The 26,550-nt window shown below is 42.8% G+C and overlaps 1 protein-coding gene across 6 annotated transcripts in view; it reads left to right on the forward strand.

The window, feature by feature from the left end:
* Positions 1-23,018, forward strand: part of LRRC3B (leucine rich repeat containing 3B) — a 300,534-nt gene extending 277,516 nt beyond the window's left edge. For 4 of the 6 annotated variants that reach the window (XM_068234446.1, XM_068234448.1, XM_068234447.1 and 1 more), the window contains one exon: positions 21,674-23,018. In XM_068234446.1, coding sequence (XP_068090547.1) covers positions 21,818-22,597 — 780 coding nt within the window. In that variant the 5' untranslated portion in view covers positions 21,674-21,817 and the 3' untranslated portion in view covers positions 22,598-23,018. Of the gene's footprint in view, positions 1-5,488; positions 5,572-21,673 lie in introns of those variants that run through there. The other 2 variants (XM_068234450.1, XM_068234449.1) reach the window with 2 other exon arrangements.
* The last annotated feature ends 3,532 nt before the right edge of the window (positions 23,019-26,550 follow it).

The raw sequence follows: 26,550 nt of genomic DNA on the forward strand, positions 1-26,550 counted from the left end.
GGCATTTTAGGGGCCCTAAACTGTGAGGAGTAGTCTTGAAACAAAAATGACCTGTGAAATCCTAAAGGTACTCATTGGACTTTGGGCCCCTTAGCGCAGTTAGGCTGCAAAAAAGTGCCAATCATGTGGTATCGCCGTACTCGGGAGATGTAGTATAATGTGTTTTGGGGTGTATTTTTACACATACCCATGCTGGGTGGGAGAAATACCTCTGTAAATGACAATTGTTTGATTTTTTTTACACACAATTGTCCATTTACAGAGAGATTTCTCCCACCCAGCATGGGTATGTGTAAAAATACACCCCAAAACACATTATACTACTTCATCTGAGTACGGCGATACCACATGTGTGACACTTTTTTGCAGCCTAGGTGCGCTAAGGGGCCCAACGTCCTAATCACAGGTCATTTTGAGGCATTTGTTTTCTAGACTACTCCTCAAGGTTTAGGGCCCCTAAAATGCCAGGGCAGTATAGTAACCCCACAAGTGACCCCATTTTAGAAAGAAGACACCCCAAGGTATTCCGTTAGGTGTATGGCGAGTTCATAGAAGATTTTATTTTTTGTCACAAGTTAGTGAAAAATGACACTTTGTGAAAAAAACCAAAAATCAATTTCCGCTAACTTTTGACAAAAAATAAAATCTTCTATGAACTCGTCATACACCTAACAGAATACATTGGGGTGTCTTTTTTCTAAAATGGGGTCCGTTTCTGGGGTTCCTATACCGCCCTGGCATTTTACGGGCCCAAAACCGTGAGTAGTCTGGAAACCAAATGTCTCAAAATGACTGTTCAGGGGTATAAGCATCTGCAAATTTTGATGACAGGTGGTCTATGAGGGGGCGAATTTTGTGGAACCGGTCATATGCAGGGTGGCCTTTTAGATGACAGGTTGTATTGGGCCTGATCTGATGGATAGGAGTGCTAGGGGGGTGACAGGAGGTGATTGATGGGTGTCTCAGGGGGTGGTTAGAGGGGAAAATAGATGCAATCAATGCACTGGGGAGGTGATCGGAAGGGGGTCTGAGGGGGATCTAAGGGGTTTGGCCGAGTGATCAGGAGCCCACATGGGGCAAATTAGGGCCTGATCTGATGGGTAGGTGTGCTAGGGGGTGACAGGAGGTGATTGATGGGTGTCTCAAGGTGTGATTAGAGGGGGGAATAGATGCAAGCAATGCACTGGCGAGGTGATCAGGGCTGGGGCCTGAGGGCATTCTGAGGGTGTGGGCGGGTGATTGAGTGCCCTAGGGGCAGATAGGGGTCTAATCTGATAGGTAGCAGTGACAGGGGGTGATTGATGGGTAATTAGTGGGTGTTTAGGGTAGAGAACAGATATAAACACTGCCCTTGGGAGGTGATCTGACGTCGGATCTGCGGGCGAACTATTGTTGTGGGTGGGTAATCAGATTGCCCGCAAGGGGCAGGTTAGGGGCTGATTGATGAGTGGCAGTGACAGGGGGTGATTGATGGATGGCAGTGCCAGGGGGTGATTGATGGGTGGCAGTGACAGGGGGTGATTGATGGGTGATTGACAGGTGATCAGTGGGTTATTACAGGGAAGAACAGATGTAACTAATGCACTGGCGAATTGATAAGGGGGGGGTCTGAGGGCAATCTGAGCGTGTAGGCGGGTGATTGGGTGCCCGCAAGGGGCAGATTAGGGTCTGATCTGATGGGTAACAGTGACAGGTGGTGATAGGGGGTGATTGATGGGTGATTGATGGGTAATTAGTGGGTGTTTAGAGGAGAGAATAGATGTAAACACTGCGCTTGGGTGGTGATCTGATGTCGGATCTGCGGGCGATCTATTGGTGTGGGTGGGTGATCAGATTGCCCGCAAGGGGCAGGTTAGGGGCTGATTGATGGGTGGCAGTGACAGGGGGTGATTGATGGGTGGCAGTGACAGGGGGTGATTGATGGGTGATTGACAGGTGATCAGTGGGTTATTACAGGGAAGGACAGATGTAAATAATGCCCTGGCGAATTGATAAGGGGGGGGGGGGGGTCTGAGGGCAATCTGAGCGTGTAGGCGGGTGATTAGGTGCCCGTGATTAGGGTCTGATCTGATGGGTAACAGTGACAGGTGGTGATAGGGGGTAATTGATGGGTAATTAGTGGGTGTTTAGAGGAGAGAATAGATGTAAACACTGCGTTTGGGTGGTGATCTGATGTCGGATCTGCGGGCGATCTATTGGTGTGGGTGGGTGATCAGATTGCCCGCAAGGGGCAGGTTAGGGGCTGATTGATGGGTGGCAGTGACAGGGGGTGATTGATGGGTGGCAGTGACAGGGGGTGATTGATGGGTGATTGACAGGTGATTGACAGGTGATCAGTGGGTTATTACAGGGAAAAACAGATGTAAATATTGCACTGGCGAATTGATAAAGGGGGGTCTGAGGGCAATCTGAGCGTGTAGGCGGGTGATTGGGTGCCCGCAAGGGGCAGATTAGGGTCTGATCTGATGGGTAACAGTGACAGGTGGTGATTGATGGGTGATTGATGGGTAATTAATGGGTGTTTAGAGGAGAGAATAGATGTAAACACTGCGTTTGGGTGGTGATCTGATGTCGGATCTGCGGGCGATCTATTGGTGTGGGTGGGTGATCAGATTGCCCGCAAGGGGCAGGTTAGGGGCTGATTGATGGGTGGCAGTGACAGGGGGTGATTGATGGGTGGCAGTGACAGGGGGTGATTGATGGGTAATTGACAGGTGATCAGTGGGTTATTACAGGGAAGGACAGATGTAAATAATGCCCTGGCGAATTGATAAGGGGGGGGTCTGAGGGCAATCTGAGCGTGTAGGCGGGTGATTGGGTGCCCGCAAGGGGCAGATTAGGGTCTGATCTGATGGGTAACAGTGACAGGTGGTGATAGGGGGTGATTGATGGGTAATTAGTGGGTGTTTAGAGGAGAGAATAGATGTAAACACTGCGTTTGGGTGGTGATCTGATGTCGGATCTGCGGGCGATCTATTGGTGTGGGTGGGTGATCAGATTGCCCGCAAGGGGCAGGTTAGGGGCTGATTGATGGGTGGCAGTGACAGGGGGTGATTGATGGGTGGCAGTGACAAGGGGTGATTGATGGGTGATTGACAGGTGATTGACAGGTGATCAGTGGGTTATTACAGGGAAGAACAGATGTAAATATTGCACTGGCGAATTGATAAGGGGGGGTCTGAGGGCAATCTGAGCGTGTAGGCGGGTGATTGGGTGCCCGCAAGGGGCAGATTAGGGTCTGATCTGATAGGTAACAGTGACAGGTGGTGATTGATGGGTGATTGATGGGTAATTAGTGGGTGTTTAGAGGAGAGAACAGATGTAAACACTGCGTTTGGGTGGTGATCTGATGTCAGATCTGCGGGCGATCTATTGGTGTGGGTGGGTGATCAGATTGCCCGCAAGGGGCAGGTTAGGGGCTGATTGATGGGTGGCAGTGACAGGGGGTGATTGATGGGTGATTGACAGGTGATTGACAGGTGATTGACAGGTGATCAGGGGGGATAGATGCATACAGTATACAGGGGGGGGGGGTCTGGGGGGGGGGGGGGGTCTGGGGAGAATCTGAGGGTGGGGGGTGATCAGGAGGGGGCAGTGGGCAGGGGGGGAGATAAAAAAAATAGCGTTGACAGATAGTGACAGGGAGTGATTGATGGGTGATTAGGGGGGTGATTGGGTGCAAACAGGGGTCTGGGGGGTGGGCAGGGGGGGGGTCTGAGGGGTGCTTTGGGCGATCTGGGGCAGGGGGGGGGGAGAAATCAGTGTGCTTGGGTGCAGACTAGGGTGGCTGCAGAGCCTGCCCTGGTGGTCCCTCGGACACCACCAGGGCAGGAGGCAGCCTGTATAATACACTTTGTAAACATTACAAAGTGTATTATACACTTTGTATGCGGCGATCGCGGGGTTAACATCCCGCCAGCGCTTCCGTATAGCCGGCGGGATGTTGCGGCGGGCGAGCGGTGACAGGTGCCAGCGGAGGATCGCGTCACGGATGACGCGATCGCTCCGCCCATGCCCTTAAATGGACCGCCGCCTCTGTGGGTGAGCCGGTCCTTAAGGGCTCCACTTCCCGGCCGCCTCTGTGCGTTAGGCGGTCGGGAAGTGGTTAAATTCCCCCCCCCCAAAAAAAAAATGGCTGTCAATTAACATTGGGCCTAGGTTCCAGACAGCAGTCGTGCAGCCCATATTGTGTCCAAAGTCCAACCGCACAACTGGGACATGATAGTTTTCAGCCAAGACACCTCGAAAAAATGACGCAGCAATTGTGTTTTGGGTTAAATATAGGTAGTATCAGTGGCCTGTGGCACCCTCGCCTGGCAGTGGGAGCTGCACAGGCAGGAGCAGGGCAATGCAGCAGCGGCAGGTGTAATGTGTGCCAGGAGCATGCTGGACGTGGCACAATGCAATTGGCACTTGACACGTGTCATGTGGTACTTGGCACATGTCACTTGACAGGTGTCACATGGCACTTGGCATGTTTCACGTGGCATTTGGCACGTGTCAACTGCCACAAGACACGTGCCAACTGTCACGTGACACGTGCCAAGTGCCGAATGACAGTCAGACAGCAGAGGAGAAGACACTAGTGCACACTAACTGTCACACTGGCACTGCTCACAGCACAGCAGTTCTGTAGAAAGCTAACACAGTAGTGCTACTACTCTAACAACAACTAGCACACTGACTGCAGTACTACAGTACTAACTACACAATAACACAGTAATCCTATCCCCTAATCCCTAACCTATACCTAAGGCTAATAGCTGGCCAGCAGGCAGCAGCTGGCCTGGTCTGTGCACAGCACACACACAGACACATAGCAGCTGCCTGCAGCACAAATTCTGACTGTCACACAAATGACATCAAGCTAATTAATGATTTAACAATAGTGTAGTGATAGTGAAGGGGTTAATCACTAAACAGCTTTGGTTTATCACTGCTAGGCGAACAGCACTGGAGCACACACTCTGACTGTCATACAATGACATCAATCAAGCTAATTAACGATTTAACAATAGTGTAGTGATAATAGTGTAGGGGTGAATCTCTGAACAGCTTATCACTGTGTACAGCCCTTGCTACTAGGCCCAGCAGCACTGGAGCACACACTCTGACTATCAAACTATGACATCAATCAAGCTAATTAATGATTTACCAATAGTTTAGTGATAGTAGTGAACTGAACAGCTTTAGGTTTACAACTGTGTACAGCCCTTGGTAGGCTACCAGCACTGGAGAATGTCTCTCAGTGAGCATTCAGCAAGCTAAAACAATATGTCTCATCATTGCAGCCCTCCTTATTATACAGTAGGGCTGGCCAGTGTTCCTTTCTGTGATTGGGTGTCAGGGTTTAGGCTGGGAGCCCTCTGATTGGCTCAATGAGGTCAGGTGGGGCTGGCCAGGGTTCCCCTCTGTGATTGGTTGCTTCTGCTGGGAGCCTTCTGATTGACTCCAGGATGTCATCTCCTTAGTTACAGTATTTCGAATCCGAACGCTTCTGTGTCTCCCTCTGTGTCTCCCTCTGCCTGCTACTATTGCTGCCTCACTTATACGTACGGAAACTCTGGACTGGTATAGTATATTGTTTAACCCTATTTTTACCTGTCACCTGTTACTGTGTTCTTGCCCATCATGATATATATATATCATTTTCACTTTATAGTTACACGGGATTTTTTTTTTGAGCATATCACTTTACTCTGTATGGGTTTCATTTATCCATCTTAGCACATAACACTGGATATTACAGGTAATTTTGCCATTAGTCTGACCCGGGCTGCCTTTGCTCATTTTTGGGGTTCAATTCAGAACCTCATTTTGGGCCTTCTTTGCAGCGCAGTTATTTGATAGAAATTAGAGGTGAGGCTCTATTTATGACATTATCATGTGTCTATTTAGGTGTTTTCTAGTGTTTTTTACCTCTTTTTAGATGTTTTTATGGCATGGATTTTTCAATTGATCAATAAAAATTGTTATTTTGTATACTTGAATTGGTGGTGCAGTCTCTATGTACAGGCTCTTTTTCTCCTTTGTGTGTTTACATTGATTTTCCTGTACCATTGCACGCCTATTGCATGTGGATGTGCTGATGTCTTAACAAATATTTAAGTATTTCGGATCTGGATATCTACAATATCTGCGGATATCCAGGTTATGCAGCCAAATATCCGCAGAAAGCTAGCCGGATTTAAAAATAAAAAAAATTCCGAATCCGAATCGGATAGCGTAAAAAAGTTCGGATATCCGGGTTACCCGGATATCCGGAATCCTGATGAGCAACACTGGCTGTAATACCATACCGCATGCTACTCCCCTGACATAACAATTTTACCAGTCCTACATCATTCAGGCCCATAGTGGGGAAAGCATGTCTTTTACTCAACGTTACTGGTAGTGTCACATTTTTTTTATATTCAGGACAGGTTTGCTTTAAGAGATATGGATGCCATTTGCAAATTGTTCAAACATTCCAAAAATTAGACCAAAACCATGTCTGTGTTCCCTTTAAAGGGAACCTGAAGCGAGTAAAATTATTTAAAATAAACACATGACGTAGCTGCAAATAAATATTACATACTAACCTCACCGTCAGTTCCTCTCAGAAGCTCACCATTTTCTTCTTTTAGTGATCCCTTCCAGTTTTGACAATATTTTGTCAGGACTGAAATATACCAGTTGCTGTCAGTTATATATCAGCAGCTGTCAGTTACAACTGAATGTGCAAGTTAATATCCATGTTTCCCTATGGCTCAAGTGGGTGATATCACAGTTCAACAGTGTGCTGACCAGGAATCTGCTAGGGGGTAATGGCCATTTTTAAAATGGAGGACGGAGAATTCACTAGATCACAGTGGACAAATGGGGGGCAGGAGAGGAGAAAGAGATTGAGTAGTAGATTACACAGGAGGTAAGTATGACCTGTGTATGGTTATTTTGACTTTTTATTTTCAGTTAAGGTTCTCTTTAAAGTTTACTACATGGTTGCAGCCTGTTTCCTACTTACATCTGTCATCTGCAAGGCATGAGGCAAAATGAGTCACTGATATACAACTACATTTCTGATCCGGATGAATAATTCCTTTGCCATGTTTTACGCTGTGCATGTACTTTATGAAAAATATTCTAAATATATAAACTTAAGTTGTCCTTGATATGTTATTAGTCACAGCCGGCACATGTTAGCTTTTACTATCCTTCATGTATTGTGCAGTTACTCTTCTGAACATGATTATTAACCTCTTGCTGGTGATCTCCTCCTTTTTCAAATATCTATTTCAGATAGTGGTCCAGTATGGGTTAAATGAGTTACTGGCCAAGGGTTACGTTGTCTAGCCCAGTCTTTATTCTCTGCACCCTATCATTTCTGATTTGTAGACTGAGTTTCCTGGCACCAGTTCAAAAGGAGCAAGAAAAATGCATATGCAAATATTGATTACAGTGCAGTCAACTGTGGAACTAATGTGTCTGCCTAATATCTCTGGCGCACATGGAGGAGAAACATAAAGAAGAGCATTACTGTCATCACTGGAATTTAATTAACTAGAACAAACATTTGGAAGCACCATGAATCCATATGGCTTCCTCATGACCAAACACAATATTTCTGCCTGCTGTAATACAGTCATAACAGAACCCTTCCACATTGGATGGTTATATTCATCTCCTCGTTATCATAATTTCATAACAGACCTTGCTAAGCCAGATGAATCACAGTGAGAACATTTTACAGAAGAATAACACAATGTCGTCATTGTTTGATTTTTTTTTTGTCTTTTTTTAGAGATTCTTTAAACATTTTAAAGTTTTTTGGTAAAAAAAAATAAAAACGGTTTCCTTCAGGACAGGTATAACCGCTGCATAGATTTCTAAACATTACCTATATCATTATTTGCTCTGTCTCTCATTTTCCACTTCTCTTAGTGAAAATGAATTTGGTGCTGCAGCCCATGGGCTGTGAACAGACGTTTGGCAAGATGAAATCTCTGCAGCTGTGAGCCCAGTGATCTGTATTACCAAATCACTCTCAGAGGAAAATAATGAGGCAAAAATAAAGCTTTATGACAGATACATTCAAATACAGTGGGATGTTGCCATGATACATTCAAAACAGTGTACTGTTGCCATGGCTTTTAGTAAGCACGCGTGCATGAAAAAAGGGCGCTGTGAAAAAGGGCCCAGCTGGATAACGAAATGGCACCAGTGGATAACGAAACCAGATAACGATAAACATCGTGTCAGACTTGGTTAATGATAAATACTGTTGTTAAAAAAGACGGGAAATAATAACGAAAAGATATTAACATTACAAATTGTTGCGTAATCCAACAATACAGCTTAACCCAGCTCTACTCTCACACACAACCCTCCCCTGGTGGTGCCTGAAACTAACCCTAACCACTCCCCATGGTGGTGCCTAACCCTAACCACTCCCTCTGCAGAAACACTCTTTTACACATAGAAATGATAGTATCTTTATAATGTAAAATCTGTACATACAAACAAAATAATATGACAACAACTATAACGTTGCAAGCTTCTAAACCGATAGCATACTTCAAAAACTGTAATGTTCTAATGTTGTTAACGATATTTTTTGCGGCGCCCTTTTTTTCCGCTTCTTTCATTGTATTAATGATAATTGTATTAGAGTATATGGCGGCGCTCTTTTCATCCACCCTCAGCTGGTGCCCTTCTTTCCTGCTACTGTAAGCACAATTCTTTATGTCTCATATTTATAACTGTATAACTGTAACCAAGGATTGAACTTCATCCCAATCAGTAGCTGATACCCCTTTTCCAATAAAAAAAGCTTTACCTTTTCTCAAATAGATCATCAGGGATGTCTGTATGCCTGATATTGTGGTGAAACCCTTCCCACAGTGTGATGTCAGGAGCTAGGTCCTGACATCACATTATGGGAGCTTTGTTGCATTGTGGGAAATAACAGCTGGTTCCAACTGCCAAGCAACCAGAATCTCCCTCTGTGCATATGAATACCTATAAAAAAAAACAAAAAACTTTTAGCCTATCGCATTGTTAGGGGGTGTGGTTATAGATAATGGCAGTTGGTGCTGACTTTTTTCGTGTCTGCCAGTAGTAAAGATGATTATGTGCAAGGTGATTGTGAATCAAACAATATGAAAAAATTGGCAAATATCAATCTTTTCTTGATCTCTTTTCTGTTTTCAAACTTCTCACTTTGCAATGTATTGATTTATTTTTTCCCCTTTTCGCGAAAGTTCCTCTTTAATAAGTACAGAAGCATTGATTCACATATAGTAGAATGCAGTACATTGTTCAGGATACCAATTTTTATGTTAATTTTTCTGGTTACTATATATTATTATCTATGATAACTCCACCCTGCCCATGATACTTAGCATAGGCTGTTAAACTATGCAGATTTCTCTTCCCAGAGGATTCTGGGAGACCAGGTATATTTTCTACTGATTTGATTCCTCAGTAGATTAAATTCTGCAGTGCTGCACCTGACAGGACTAAAGATGTGCTACATTTTAGAATGTGATTAAGGGTGAGGAAAGATTTTCCAATGGGCAAACACTGACTAAATCATTTGTAAATGAATATTGCAAAAAAATGTTATTTTTACGGTAGTTTATCTTTGATAGCATTAACTTACAAAATAAATTGAGTAGTGATGCAGTATGAAAAATTATTTTCCATGAAAACGTAGTTACACTTTACCATGTTAATCTAAAAATGATTAATATGGCTTTGAGAAATTAATAGTCTGTAGGCAGACTTTGCATTCCATCGGTTCTGGATGTGTGACTGGGTTTTTTGGACATAAAAGGATGATTTGCAGTGATGCATGATGCGGGATCGTTCTTTGTTTTATGTTTCAAAGAGTTTTATTTGAATCAAGTACAGATAAACATCAAACAAGAACATCCAACATCAAAATCTATCTATATCGCGCACAATAGCTAGTGAGTTAGAACAGATCAAAACCACTATATAATAAAACATAACACGAAGATACATATTCAAATATGCATGCATATATTGATAGTTCCCAGCATTTGTGAAAGCAAAATAAGTCAGTGATACATCTGGGTAACCCAGGATGGTTCCACAGTAAGGGTCACACTTACAGACATATGAAGGGGGGGGGGGGTCCTTTTATTGGCAAAAATTGAGTCCTCTGTAATAAAATTCTACACAGTCCGTCAGGCGTCTCGCACCTCTGACCACCATGTGTTAATTTTAGTTGGGTCTCCAGCTAGTGATATGAACTAAATTTAGGAGATAAGGAAGGTGACATGAGACCTCAAGTCAAAAAGTACAAAACACTTTATTGGGAAACCTTCAACAAACGACACCAAGACACACTAATTAAAAGCACTAAAATCAAAGGTTAAGGCTCATCCGGATTTCCATCAACATCCACATTCAGGTCTCCCTTTCACACCTTCAAACCTCAGCACACAATCCTGGTATCTATCCTCTCAATGATATACACAGCGCCCTATACGCAAAGTTTCACTGCATATGAGCAATACATATATACTGTAAGAAATTATGGATGGGCACAAATCCAAATATTCCAAAATTATTGGTAGGTACAGCTTTAAGGCATAAAACTGACGCACAATTCACAGCATGGATATTAATTAGATGCAGCAAGCCAAACTTCCGTTAGTAATAAACATTTCCAAGTTGCCAAAGCAAGAACAGTTGCATGCAATCCTGATGGATAGTTCAAATGCAAGTTAGAATTGGTGTCTTACAGCATGTAGCTGACAGGTTTGCCATGCATGATAGCGTGAAGCAGCAGCAGCAGTATGGGCCACATGGATTAACTAAACAGGCTATAGTTAGTTGGGCAAGCAAGCGCCCCGCTTTTCTCCACTCACCACAAGGTTGGAACAGCCGCCTGTTAACTTCCTGTGAGTACTCACACATGAATGTCCCTTCTAGGCATATGAAGGGAGGGGGATCCCCTGTGGATGGCTGCCTTCGTCCCGCGATCCACCCACACCTCTACAGGATCTTCTCAAAAAATTAGCATATTGTGATAAAGTTAATTATTTTCTGTAATGTACTGATAAACATTAGACTTTCATATATTTTAGATTCATTACACACAACTGAAGTAGTTAAAGCCTTTTATTGTTTTAATATTGATGATTTTGGCAAAAAACCCAAAATTCCTAGAGGCACCTACCTACCGTGTTTCCCCGAAAATAAGACACTGTCTTATATTCATTTTTTTCTTCAAAATATGTGGTAAGGCGTTTTTTTTCGGGGAGGTCTTATATTTTGCGGGGGTAGCCAAATCCCCATTAGTATTTAGCCAGATTCCTCCTGTAAATAGCCAGATCCCCCTAGTATATAGCCTGATATCCCCCTGTATATAGGCAGATTCCCACTGTATTTAGGCAGATTCCCCTGTATTTAGCCAGATTCCCCTGAAAATAGTCAGACCCCTGTGTATATAAGCAGATTCTTCCTGGTGGAATCTGCCTACATAGAGGAAGAATCTGCTTATATACACGGGGATCTGACTATTTTCAGGGGGATCTGGCTAAATACAGGGGAATCTGCGTAGAGAGTCCCCCTGTATATACACAGAGGCCTGCACTCTTTACCTCCTCTGTTGTCCGCTCCCGGCCTCCTGCTTAAAGGGAATCTGTATTGTTAAAATCGCACAAAAGTAAACATACCAGTGCGTTAGGGGACATCTCCTATTACCCTCTGACACAATTTCGCCGCTCCCCGCCGCATTAAAAGTGGTTAAAACCAGTTTTAAAAAGTTTGTTTATAAACAAACAAAATGACCACCAAAACAGGAAGTAGGTTGATGTACAGTATGTCCACACATAGAAAATACATCCAGAGGATGATTTATCCAGCTTGTAAAAGATAAGAGAGAAGAGAGAAGCTGCTCTAATTCTAAATAACACACAGGCAGTGTGCATAGAGGGGCCTGGAAGGGGGAGTTCATAGCAGAACCACAACACTGAAGAACTTGGCAGCCTTCCAGACACAGGCCGACAAGTCTGACAGGGGAAAGATACATTGATTTATTACGGAGATGGTGATAGTAGAACGTGCTGCAGTAAGCCAGAACACCTTAGAATAGCTTTTCGAACTTGTAGGATGATAAAAAACAGGATGCAATTTTTGTTACGGAGTCTCTTTAAGAAAGCCTAGATACCCCTGCAGCTTATCTCCCTGAAAATTCAAACTGCAGATCAGCGGTGAAGGCAGCTAATGTAGTCCAGTAATTGCGTCGTATACAGGAAGTGACATCTGTTTACTTCCTTTATAGAGCGGCGCTGTTATTGGACTACATTAGCTGCCTTTCACCGCTGATCTGTGGTTTGAATTATGGGGGGGATAAGCTGCAGGGGTATCCGGACTTTCTGAAGCAGGAGGCCGGGAGCCGACAACTTAGGAGGTAAAGCGGGCGGGTGAGCGGGGTTAGCGGGGGGAGGGAGTGAAGGGAGTAGGTACCCAGCACCCAGCGCCGACCGTGTCCCCACTTGTCACTGGGTCTTATTTTAAGGGTAGGTCTTATATTTAGAGCTTACTCGAAATATGTGATAGGTCTTATTTTCAGGGTAGGTCCTAAATTAGGGGAAACACGGTAGCTAACCTATACTGGGGGCAACTATATTGGCTACCTGTACTGGGTAACAACTATACAGGCTACCTACCCTGGAGGAACCTACCTAGCTAACCTATACTTGAGGCAACTATACTGGGGGAAACTATACTGGCTACCTATACTCAAATAATGGTTGCATGTTTAAATTTCATTAATCATAATTCAGGGGGTACTTGGCTGGAAGTGAATTGCGATAGGGGGTACTTGGGTGGAAAAAGTTGAGAAACACTGCTCTAATACACATGCATTCTCATTGATATGTTGTTATCTATTTAGCCCTCTTTCTGCAGCCTCTTTTCCTTGTTTTGTCAGACACATATTTCAGGTGCTTATCCCAGATTGCTGTGAAAGCTGTTATTCAGTTTCAAGGCCCTTTCACACTGGCATGGTGCGTTGCGGCAATTTGCCGCACTGCTACCGCAGCCTAATGTAACCCTATGGGGAAGTTCATACTTCCCACGTTGCAGTATGCAGCGCCGGAAGTGACCAATTTAATGCTAGCACAGAAATACATTCCTGGGCGGGACCCACGGTGATCTGCGTTGGCCCGAAAGTCATGTTAGTCTATGGAAATGTGGTTTTTCATAAAAAGCGCACATGCGCAAAAGCGTATTTTTACAATATGCTTCTGCATACCTGAAGCAGGGAGTGACTGCAAGCGCTCGTCACTTCCTACTTGGCTGGTGGCCAGACAGGGAACACCCTGTACTAACGCGGTGTTACATGAAGGCCTGTTTTTGTCAGTGCGATGCGGTGCTGCGGAAGCAACGCACCGCGTTGCTGACACTGTTTTACAGTGTGAAACCAGCCTTACTCTTAGTTGTTTTACAATATCACAGTTTTATGTTTAAAGAATTATTAAAAAATGTAGGTTGGTGATGGAGATTCAGGAGGTTCAATGACTCTTTTGTAATGTATGTAACACCATACAACGGAAATCCTTTGATCGATGCAGACTCTGCAGCGCGTTGCGAGTGGTACTGCATGGGACACAATTGCATTGAAGTCAATAGCACCACAAGTAGCAGTGCAGCGTGCATGCACATAGTGGCAAAGTCGTGTGACACACTTCCTGTCTTGTGTCTGACGGGTTAGGTGATGCAAGTGAAGTCTGACGTCACTTGCGTACACATTCGGGGGAGCGGGGACATGCAGATTTCCCTGTCGGTGAGGTGATTTCTGCTGCAGAGACAAATGTGCCTGCAATGGTGCGATGCACGGAGGTAGGATCTTCTGCCGCACGCAAATCACACCGCACCAAGTGTTACACCATCCTAAATGATATGAAGGTTGACATTTTTATTTAATTTTAAACAATACCAGTTGCCTGGCTGTCTTCCTGATACTCTGCCTGTAATAGTTTTAGCCATAGACTCAAAATAAGCATGCAGATCAGATGTTTCTGACAAAAATATGACAAGATTAGCTGCATGCTTATTTCAGGTGGGGGTTCACTACTACAGCCAAAGAGACCAGCATGACTGCCAGGCAACCAGTAATATTTAAAAGGAAATAAAAATGACAGCCTCCGTGTTCTTGCTTCAGGTTCCCATTTTTGGGGAGATTGCATACATTCAATGCAATTTCCAGTAAAAGCAGAGTTTCACCTTAAATATGTGTACGCTAACGCTTTAATGACAACTATAGACTGGTCAATTTCTGTTTACTCGTTTTACAGGAACATTTGTAATTTACTGTTCTATGAGAATCTTACTGAATGTTCAGTGTTCACCAGTTTGCTCGCCACATTGTCATGCTATAATCCCCTTACTTATGTTTTTGCTTATCATGCTGTCATGCTTAATCTTACTGTTATGCTGTAAAGTTGATCTTGCTGTTATGCTGTAAAAGTTTGGATGTACGTGTGTAGATATTTCGCTTCTTTTTTTTTTTTTTTTGTATCTGTACGAAATGCCCCTTATCTGTATAACACCTTTCCCTGCCGTGTGAACCACAAAAAATTCCGGGCGCGACATCGTCGCACTTGGCGAAATAAAGATGATTCTGATTCTGATTGAAATGACTTTTCACCACACGTTGTACAATATGCTCTATCTGTATTACTTTATCACAGCCAAACAATCATGCTGTTCATTTCTTAACAGACATTTCTATGCCTTGTGTGGATTGTTTGGCTGCCATAGGACAGGAAGCAGTTCTTATTGCAGGCTTAATGATAAATTAAAGTGTACCCGAGGTGACATGTGACATGATGAGATAAATGTGTGTATACAGTGCAAAACATATTAATAACCAGGCTGTTTTTTTTTTAATTTTGCTGTCTGAAAGAGGTAATTTCAAGGCATGGAAGTGACAGCTTCTGTCTTGTCAGTACCTCAGGAACAATAGTAAATCTCACTGAGGCCTTGTTCACATTATACATTGCCAGCGCTGGCGATTTATAGGGGTTTTTTATTTATTTATTTTTTTGGAGTGCTTTCACAAGCACTTTCTGATCGATTTTTGCTTAGAAAAGCGCTTTTCTAAGCGCTTTTGCGGAGCAATGATTTCAGGAAGTGAACGTCAGGAAGTGAACTCTTTGAACCGGAAATGAATAAATGCAGTACAATGTATTTATTCATAAAAGCGCTAAGGAAATCGCGATTCAAATCGCTTTTTCAAACGCTTTGCGATTTCCCTATATTTTGTATTGAATCACAAATGCGCAGAAAATAGTGCAGGAGCTGCCGCGTTTGCGATTCAATAGAAAGCGCATCGCTCATGTGAGAACACTCATATAGAGCAATGTTGCTTTTAAGGCGATTTCGCCAGCACTTAAAAAAATAGCAAAATCGCTCTTAGTGTGAACAAGCCATGATAAGCAAATTACAGCCATAAAAGTTTTCCTGGCAGAATAGGGCTGGGGAGAGATAGAAAGGGGTAAAAGGTTTGGAGGATGGATCCAATGGCTTATCTCATCATCTCATCAGTTTATTTTTACCTCAGGTTCACTTTAAAAGGAAATTATTTTTCTGATATTTAAAGGAACAGTCACCAAGATATTTCAAACAAGGTCTGAAAGAGTAACATCTAATTTAAACAGAACCTGAAGAGAGAGAGAGAGAAATGAAGGCTGACATATTCAATTACTTTTAAACAATACCAGTTGCCTGGCAGTCCTGCTGATCCTCTGCCTCTAAAGCCTGGTACACACTTTCAATTATGATTGGCCAATCACTGACCAATTTTATCACCACCATGTAGTATGAAGGTTTACCTACACTATCTGCTGATAGTATTCAACATCTGTTTACCCTCATACTACATGTAGGTGGTAACATTGGGCAATCATAATTGAACTTGTGTACCATGCTTTAGAGGCAGAGGATCAGCAGAACTGCCACATAACTGGTATTGTTTAGAATTGAATAAATATGTCAGCTTTCATGTCCCTGTCACTTCAGGTTCTCTTTAAACAAGGAGATTTTACTCTTTCAGAGCTTGTCTGTAACATCAAGATGGCTATTCCTTTAAATATCATGTTAGATTAAATTAGAATGTTAGAACTAGGAACATACAGAGCCTACATCTTATAACAGCTGTTATTTATTTTCCCACACAGACCATACACTCAAATGAATGAAAATTTCCACTTACAATAGAGCATTTAATTTTCTAATTAACTTGCTACTTTTCTGGATGTGTTTATAACAGTTTGATAGCCATGTATGCAAATACGATCTGAAGCAGTGCAAAGCAAGCCAATCTTTTACTTTATGATAGAGTGATTTATTTTATTTCTGTCTGTGTTCCTTTTGGGAATATTTCTCATGGAATTGCAGCAGGGTGAGCTTTTATTTCCTTCTTCAAAGCAAATTCTAAATATAACTCCATGGAAGAAACAATAGGGAGCTGGTTAAAATTATGGCAGGAATTTTAAAATGTCCTATTCAATACAGAAAAAAAAATGTTTTGGTTGAAATAAAATTAAAGTGTGTGTTTTACAGGGGCTGCCATTGATATATTTTCTTTTTTTTTCTTTTTTAAAGGAAACCTGGAGATAAAAAAAGAAAGGGGGGATCTCTACTTACCTGGGGCTTTCTCCAGCTCCCTGTAGTCCTCCTGTTCCCTTGATGCCCTTCTGTTCTCCTCGGTAGGAGTGCTGTTAGACCCAGAGCAGGGACAAGGTCCTCCAGCACCCAAGGCTGAAACACCAAAGTGCGCCCCTCCATCCCTCCCACCCCAGCTGTCACACACTGATTGCTTTTAGACTAAGAGGGCCACTGGGCCCACAACCTCCCCAACACCTTAATATCTAGTTATCTGGCTTGCAGTCACTGCTATGTATCCCCTTTTCTTATTTATTTCTCCTTCATACACAATTAGGAATGACAGCTGAATGAATTGTGCGCCCCCTCCTACACTGCGCCCTGAGGCTGGAGCCTCTCCAGCCTATGCCTCAGCCTGGCCCTGGTTAGACCCACAATCCAGCTGGGTTTCAGACCACTGCACATGCGTTATCCCGGCCGTGCACTCCATCGGATCACACTCCCATAGCTGGACGCATGCTGTGTAAGCAGTTACAGTCTTAAGGAGCTGCACATAGTGCAATCATGTGGTGCACACGGCCAGGTCCATGTATGTGCAGTTGTCCATGACTCAACTGAATTGTGAACTTTATGAGGCAGCAACACAACCAAGGGGACCAGTAGGATGACAACAGAGCAGATGGACTACAGGGGGCTGGAAAAAGCTCCAAGTAAGAGAAAAACCTTTTATGTTTTCGTCTCAGGTACACTTTAAATAACATTTCTCCGATATTAAGCTATGTTAAGTTACTAGCCTCTAATGAAAAGAGCTCACCAGGAAAATAAAGCGGAACAATTCAGCTACTAAGAGTCACTCCACTGAAGGGTGGGACTGGATGCAAACCAGAAACCCCTGGGGTGGATAGGGGATGAGTAGAAGAGCCAAGAAGGGGACCTTTCCTGGCATTTCTGGGTGCTGGTTATCCATAGTCAGTTTGGAAACTCAGAGCTTGACAAAGTTCCCGATTTGTGCCCAGTCCGAGTCCAAGTGGGTTGACCGCTTATTATGGCTGAATGGTTCAACTCTATCTTCCCGTTGAACTCTGTGCAGGGGCTAGTAGCCTCTATATAAATATGAAGCAAGTGCACCTTGCCTTTGTCTGTTTTACACAGTTACTGTTGGAGAAGTTACTGTTGGAGAAGTTCTTTTACTCTAGTCATTTTATCAGCCTCGTTTCTATGCAAGGGGGGTATCCGCCATGAGCGCAATGCAGGAGGGGTTTGCAGGGGGCATACTGTGACACAATTGCAGGGAAGGGGCCCAACTTCTCCCTTCCTTTACTTGGGCTCCCCTTAAATGCTACACCATCCATTTCAGAGCTTAGGCAGTGGGTGCTCATTGCAGAAAACACTCACCTCTGCTGCTCTGCATGCAATAGGGGTTCATGTGTCGCCGGACTTCTCTGCCTGCAGCGCTGCTCACTCTACTTCTGCTTATCAAGCAGGGCTGCAGACAGAGTAGCCCGGTGGCACATGGAGCTTGGAAGAGTAGAGTGTTCGCTAAAACCACTGCCCACAGTGCTGAATCTTTGCAATGGGGAGGGGGATAACTCCTCCCTCTCTCTCCTCGGGTATCTCTTCTCATGGCTGTGTCACAGGATGACAACTGTTCCCCCTTCTGCACTGTAATCCAGCTGCCAAAGCTTTTCAGGTGGAAGGAGGGGTGGCACCAAGACCTATACTTAGCTACCTATACCTGGATGCTGGAGGCATCTGTACCTGTCTACTTATACCTAGATCCTGGGGGCACCCCTACCTTGCTACCTATAACTGGATACTGGAGGCACCTCCACCTGGCTACCTATACTTGGATACTGGGGGCACCTATACCTAGCTAACTATACCTGGATACTGGGGGAACTTCTACCTGGATACCTATACTGGGGGCACTTACATACCTTTACCTGGCTACCTATATCTTAATGTTGGGGGCACCTATACCTGGCTAGCTATACTGGGGGCACCTATACCTGGCTAGCTATACTGGGGGCACCTATACCTTGTTACCTATACTGGGGCACTTATACCTGGCTACCTATACAGGGGGCACATCTACCTGGCTACCTATATTGGGGGCACTTATACCTGGCTACCTATACTGGGGGCACCTATACCTTGCTAGCTATACTGGGGGCACCTATACATGGCTACCTATACTGGGGGCATATCTACCTGGCTACCATACTGGGGGCACCTATACCTGCATACTGGGGGCACCTATACCTGGCTAACTTCACCGGGGGCACCTATACCTAGCTACGTATATTGGGGGCACATTTGGCCAGCTAGGGCGGCTTGTACTAAGGAGACACCTGGTACCTATATTGGGGGGCTAATATCGCTTCACAAATAACATCCTGAAACCTGGAGGGGTTACGGGGGGATGGGTCAATTTTTACACCCTAGCCCTGGGAGCAATTTTGACTAGAATCTGCTCTGCACCTTATTCCCTCCACCATTGTCCATCATCATCATCCAGTCACTTCAGGTTTTCTCAAAACTTGAACTTTTAATTTAGGGATGCCCTCCTCTCACACTCCCCCTCCCTATTCCCAGAAGCATGTATAATCATGAGGGTTGTGTTAAAAAAAAGTTTGTAAATTACTGAATTAGAATGGTGTATAGTACAGACTCATGAATTGTATAGGTATTTCCCCTCGTGTCTAGAGTCTAAAGGCTGTAATAGCACAGTTACTTTGAAACATATGCCTTACATAACTACAAACTGTATATACAGTGGAGGAAATAATTATTTGACCCCTCACTGATTTTGTAAGTTTGTCCAATGACAAAGAAATGAAAAGTTTCAGAACAGTATATTTTCAATGGTAGGTTTATTTTAACAGTGGCAGATAGCACATCAAAAGGAAAATCGAAAAAATAACCTTAAATAAAAGATAGCAACTGATTTGCATTTCATTGAGTGAAATAAGTTTTTGAACCCTCTAACAATAAAAGACTTAATACTTAGTGGAAAAACACTTGTTTGCAAGTACAGAGGTCAAACATTTCTTGTAATTGATGACCAAGTTTGCACACATTTTTAGGAGGAATGTTGGTCGACTCCTCTTTGCAGATCATCTCTAAATCCCTAAGGTTTCGAGACTGTCTCTGTGCAACTCTGAGCTTGAGCTCCCTCCATAGGTTTTCTATTGGATTAAGGTCCGGAGACTGACTAGGCCACTCCATGACCTTAATGTGCTTCTTCTTGAGCTACTCCTTTGTTGCCTTTGCTGTATGTTTTGAGTCATTGTCGTGCTGGAACACCCATCCACGACCCATTTTCAGTTTCCTGGCAGAGGGAAGGAGGTTGTCGTTCAGGATTTTACGATACATGTCTCCGTCCATTTTCCCGTTAATGCGATTAAGTTGTCCTGTGCCCTTAGCAGAAAAACACGCCCAAAGCAAAATGTTTCCACCCCCATGCTTGACGGTGGGGACGGTGTTTTGGGGGTCATAGGCAGCATTTTTCTTCCTCCAAACACAGCGAGTTGTGTTAATGCAAAAGAGCTCTATTTTGGTCTCATCAGACCACAGCACCTTCTCCCAGTCACTCACAGAATCATTCAGGTGTTCATTGGCAAACTTCAGACGGGCCTGCATATGTGCCTTCTTGAGCAGGGGGACCTTGCGAGCCCTGCAGGATTTTAATACATTGCGGTGTAATGTGTTTCCAATGGTTTTCTTGGTGACTGTGGTCCCTGCTAATTTGAGGTCATTCACTAACTCCTCCCATGTAGTTCTAGGATGCTTTTTCACCTTTCTCAGAACCATTTACACCCCACGAGGTGAGATCTTGCGTGGAGCCCCAGAGCGAGGTCGATTGATGGTCATTTTGTGCTCCTTCCATTTTCGAACAATCGCACCAACAGTTGTCACCTTCTCTCCCAGCTTCTTACTAATGGTTTTGTAGCCCATTCCAGCCTTGTGCAGGTCTACAATTTTGTCTCTGACATCCTTGGACAGCTCTTTGGTCTTTCCCATGTTGGAGAGTTTGGAGTCTGCTTGATTGATTGATTCTGTGGACAGGTGTCTTTTATACACGTGACTAGTTAAGACAGGTGTCCTTAATGAGGGTGACTAATTGAGTAGAAGTGTCTAACCACTCTGTGGGAGCCAGAACTCTTAATGGTTGGTAGGAGTTCAAAAACTTATTTCACTCAATGAAATGCAAATCAGTTGCTATCTTTTATTTAAGGTTATTGTTTCGATTTTCCTTTTGATGTGCTATCTGCCACTGTTAAAATAAACCTACCATTGAAATGATACTGTTCTGAGACTTTTCATTTCTTTGTCATTGGACAAACTTACAAAATCAGTGAGGGGTCAAATAATTATTTCCTCCTCTGTACAGGTGCACAAAAAGCCAGTGGTGCTAATTACCATCATTGTATTTTTCAAGTAGAATAGACCCTGCACGTTTTCCCTTAAAGGGGAACTTCAGCCTAAACAAACATACTGTCATCAAGTTACATTAGCTATGTTAATTAGAATAGATAGGTAATATAATCTCTTACCCACCCTGTTTTAAAAGAAAAGGCAAATGTTTGTGATTCATGGGGGCTGCCATCTTTGTCATGGGGGCAGCCATCTTTTTGGTTGAAAGGAGGTGACAAGGAGCAGGAGACACAGTTCCAACTGTCCTGTGTCCTGATTACCCCTCCCAGCTGCACACACTAGGCTTCAAATGTCAAATTCAAAATGTAAAAACAAAAAAATTGCACCAAAACAGCAGAACGAGAACAATAACATCAGAAATCCCATCATGCTTTGCACAGCATCAGGGGAAAAAAGCCCGGGCAGTTTTCTTCTGTGCAGCTAAACATGAGGCTTGTATAAGAGAAACAAAGTTCTGATGCTGTGAAACTGTTAAAGAAACACCAGGCCTTTTCAGTGCTGCTGAGTCGATTTTTAGTCCGGATGTTCACTTTAAACCTTGAAATGATTTATTTATGTGTGGTAATTACTTTTCAATATTTATGTTAATCATCATGATTGTCTTTTCTTTCAGGTCTTGCCTCTGGACTAATGTCCTCCCTTGTCCTCATATCTGTGAAGTACAATAAAATGAAGGCGTGGATTGGCTCTGGAGCATCCTTTACTACTTCTTTTGGGTAAATGAGGAGTAGTCATGTTATTATGCTGACATATAAGCATGAATTTGGTAGACCTGTGGCTAACACGCTCTCTCTCCATGTGTCTGCTCCTACAAAGCTTTGTTCTGATGATACTGTGCTTTCATTCTGCCAGTATGTGTCCCAAAGGCTGCCTGTGCTCTCATACCGGAGGCTTAAATGTCAGTTGTAGTAATGCCAATCTCAAGGAAATACCGAAAGACATTCCCCCAGAAACTGTTTTACTCTATCTAGACTCCAATCAGATAACCTCTATCCCTAATGAGATTTTTAAAGATCTCCATCAGCTGAAGGTTCTCAACTTATCCAAAAACGCTATTGAATTTATAGATGAGCATTCTTTTAAAGGAGTGGCTGAGACTCTGCAGACGCTGGACCTGTCAGATAACCAGATATCAAGTGTCCATAAAAATGCTTTTAATAATTTGAGAGCCAGGGCCAGGATTGCAAACAACCCTTGGCACTGTGACTGTACCTTACAGCAAGTTCTTCGTAGCCTGGCATCTAACCACGAGACGGCCAGCAACGTCATCTGCAAAACCGCCGATCTGGATGAACACGCGGGAAGAGCATTTCTGACTAACTCTAATGATGCTGACCTTTGTAATCTTCAAAAAAGGACAACAGACTATGCCATGTTGGTCACTATGTTTGGCTGGTTCACCATGGTGATTTCGTATGTGGTATACTACGTGAGACAAAACCAAGAAGATGCAAGAAGGCATCTTGAATACTTGAAATCCCTGCCAAGCAGGCAAAAAAAACCTGATGAAGCTGATGACATTAGCACTGTGGTATAGTATCTAAGGCAGGCTTAGGCAATTTGTGGTTCTGCCGGATGAACTGCTAGGGGACTTTAGTTCAACAACAGCTGGAAAGCCACATGCTGCCTACTCCTGATCTAACGCATCAAGGACTACTGAGTTCAAATTTTGCTAATAGATTGGCACTCGTTAGAACAAAGCCGGTTTAGTTCTAATGTTTCTTGTAAACCTTTTTGCCTTTTTAAAACAAGTTACAGTAGCTACATTTTTGCCACTGTTGAACAAACAATACAAAATGAAGGTAATCTCTGTCTGAATGGTACTCAGTTGTCTCTTTGACAGTATTCCAACCAACTTAACTAGTATGTACTCATTATTTAGAATGCATTTCATTATTTAATAACAAAGTATTTATTTTTTTAATTTGTAAGAAAATAAAGCTTAACTTTGAACCGTGTACTAATTAGTTATCTTAATCAATTGTTCTTTAGAATACACCTAACGATTGGGTTAAGTGAGTTATTTTTATAGCTTAGTAACAATTTTATTGGTTAAATACAATACACAATGGGCTGGAGCAAAATTCGATATTCACTATTATGGTTTGTATTAATAAAATAGTTAAGAACACTTACCTGCTTATTTGTATAAGGATACATTGGCAGTGTATTACTGGTGTGCAGAAACACAGAAAATTATACACTGGCATGCTGTGTCACTGATAGTTTACAGTTGGACTACGGTCATTCTTCATCAGTGATACCCATTGGGGATGGTCAAGGAGATGGTAATAATTACAGCTTACAGACAGATTTAAAGCTTACCCAAACCAAACATTTTTTAATTAAAAATATTTAGTTGCACCACTCTGACACATACAAAGATAAATAAACACTCCTTCAAACCTATGATCATTTCAGTGCATGATTTTCACCCTTCTCTTTTCATAGCTAGGGTTATACTGGGGGCAGCCATTAGCAATTCCTCCATTGCCAGTCACCATCTACTCCACCAGTTTGCCGGAAAAGTCCCGGCAATTTGAAAGGAAAGGAGGGGTTCCTCCAATAAATGTAAAATATTTTATATTTGTCATCATGCAGCTGAAAAAAAGGCTGCTATTTATTATTATAATTTAGAAAATAGATTTTATTTCTGAAATCTTGTATTTTTAATTTGGGTCCACTTTAATGCAACTTGCACAGAACTTAAAGCTGGGTCATCCATTTCCTGTCAATTTTTATTGGTCCAGCTCCAAACCATGTACAATTTACATGCAATCCGCATTTATTTGCATCTTATTAGCCATCTCCAGTCACCATAAATGGTTCTGTTCTCTTTTCATTTAAGTATACCAATCTTCCAGGTAGTGGTACCACATCTCTTTCTGGTAAGTCTGCTTAATATACCATTATTTTCACAGGGTCATGAAGCTGAGAAAATAAGTAAACTGAATACAAGTGAAAGGACAACTGGTGTTGAAGGTGTAGCATAAAGTACCATGTAGAAGCACATTTTCTATACTGTGATATATAATACACTCATTCTACGTGAGGCTGTACCAAAAAGTGTGGAAAGAATTCCTTTAAAGACTTACAATGACGATTTTGGCTCAGGTGACATTATGTAATAAAGACATTAAATGAATGGTTTCCTTCAAGAATAAATGGTTTGTCACTGATTTATTTAAGTGTTTAACATTCCAAATCAGAAGAGGAATGTGAAATGTAAAAAAGTGGTGGCCAAGAGGCCCCATAGACATTTCTTAGTTTAAAAACATATCTAATAGTAATGTAATCCTCATAAAAATATATAATAGTATTTGTATAGTGCTTTTCTCCCTGTGGACTCAAAGCACTGTGACCCTGCATTCTGGAAGGATACTGTAAGATGATATTTAATATTTTACCCTTAGTGGCTGGTCCACCACACCCTTTTGGTATTTCCTTTTTGTTGTGGAAGTTCAGCTTAGGAAGCACAAGTATATTGGCCAATATCTGAATGATTTTACATTGTTGCAAAAATACAAAATGCAAAGTTCAATTTCCTTCAATATAAACCACAAAATTAGGTTTCTAGAAATGGGTTGGACCAAAAAATAGGGGGACCTGCCTATTTTCATGTGATTTATATTGAAGAAATCTTGATTGAACATTGCATTTTTGTATTTTTGCTAAAAAGAAAAAGTTTTCACATATTTGACAATGGTCTTGTGTTTCCTAAGTTGAACTTTATTTATTCTTCTGTAACAAAAAAGTACTTGTAAAGTAATTCCCAGGTATTTCAGTACCTGTTCTTCCCATCCTTGCCCATGGGTGCCAGGTGCCTAATGCTTTAATAAATTAAGGCTGTGTGTATTTACATACTACACCTCTATTCTGTTTAGCCATTAGGTAGCCCTGTGAAGTAGATACTAGACAGCCTATTTTAATGGAAAGGCAAACTATTAAGGCCTTCACAATAGACAAAGGATCTGCAAGGACCAGCAGGAGGTATTTATATAAACTGAATGCCTGGTACTGGTAGCACAAGTCTCCCCAACACCTGCAAGTGTGATAAGTAGGAAAAGGGTGGATTGGAGGGCAAAGACAATCATTTAGAATAAGTGATCTTTGGAGGTATGCTTATCTTTCAAGTGAAACTATAGCCTACTGAGGCCCAGTTCTAATTTTGAACTAGGTGTAATGTTTTAAAATTTGGACACCCTGGTTTTTCTTTCTCATTTGTGTCCCAATTTTGACGACTATGCATTACTTTCCACCATGACTAAAAGTAGAGAAATCTCTCTAATGGTGCCCATACATGGTACAATTTTTTCTTTTTTTTTCAATTAGATAAATTTGTTTGATTTCCCGTTAAATCGAAAAAAATCGATAATTGTTTTCAAGGTACCATACATGAATGTTCGATTAGGCTGAAAATCCAGGGAAAATGAGGTCATTCGATCAGAAGTGACTTTTTTTCAACAGCAATCTCTTTTTTTTTTAGCTCGAGCTGTATTTTACTTCAGATAGTTAACACAGACGGCAGTTGTAGCTCACAGCGTTTATTGAGCTGTATTTTTCCTCTAAATGGTTCAATCTATGTATTGTGAAGTTAATATTACCTCAAAGCAACTATATAGGTGTGTTTTACCTTGCATTGTACCTGTGGCCTCTACTTGATGAGGGCAAACTTACTTTACTTTGGTAAAAAAAAATATAATTATAATCAGGCCTGGATTTACCTAGTGTTGGGCGAACAGTGTTCGCCACTGTTCGGGTTCTGCAGAACATCACCCTGTTCGGGTGATGTTCGAGTTCGGCCGAACACCTGACGGTGCTCGGCCAAACCGTTCGGCCACATGGCCGAACTAAGAGCGCATGGCCGAACGTTCCCCGAACGTTCGGCTAGCGCTGTGATTGGCCGAACGGGTCACGTGGTTCGGGCCCGAACGCGCTCTGATTGGCCGAACGGTCACGTGGTTCGGGTAAATAAATACCCGAACCACGTCATATCTCCGACATTTGTCTGTGGGTTTAGCTTTGGGTAGGCAGGCAGGGTAGTTCGCTCTCCAGCCACGCTAGCCAGGGTCCCCCCCAGTCATTGTGTGTCGCTGCTGGGAACAGTAGTACACCGCTCGCTCAGCCACACTATATATAGCATTGTTTACTGCCACTGTGTACCTCGCTCAGCCACGCTATATATATAGCATTGTGTTTTCTGACACTCTGTGTACACGGCTTAGCCTGACTAATATAGCATTGTGTGTACTGCCACTGTGCACCTCGCTCAGCCACGCTATATATAGCATTGTGTGTACTGCCACTGTGCACCTCGCTCAGCCACGCTATATATAGCATTGTGTGTACTGCCACTGTGCACCTCGCTCAGCCACGCTATATATATAGCATTGTGTTTTCTGACACTCTGTGTAAACGGCTTAGCCTGACTAATATAGCATTGTGTGTACTGCCACTGTGCACCTCGCTCAGCCACGCTATATATAGCAT

This window comes from Hyperolius riggenbachi, chromosome 5 (genome assembly GCF_040937935.1).
Source record: "Hyperolius riggenbachi isolate aHypRig1 chromosome 5, aHypRig1.pri, whole genome shotgun sequence".
Classification (NCBI taxonomy): Eukaryota; Metazoa; Chordata; class Amphibia; order Anura; family Hyperoliidae; genus Hyperolius; species Hyperolius riggenbachi.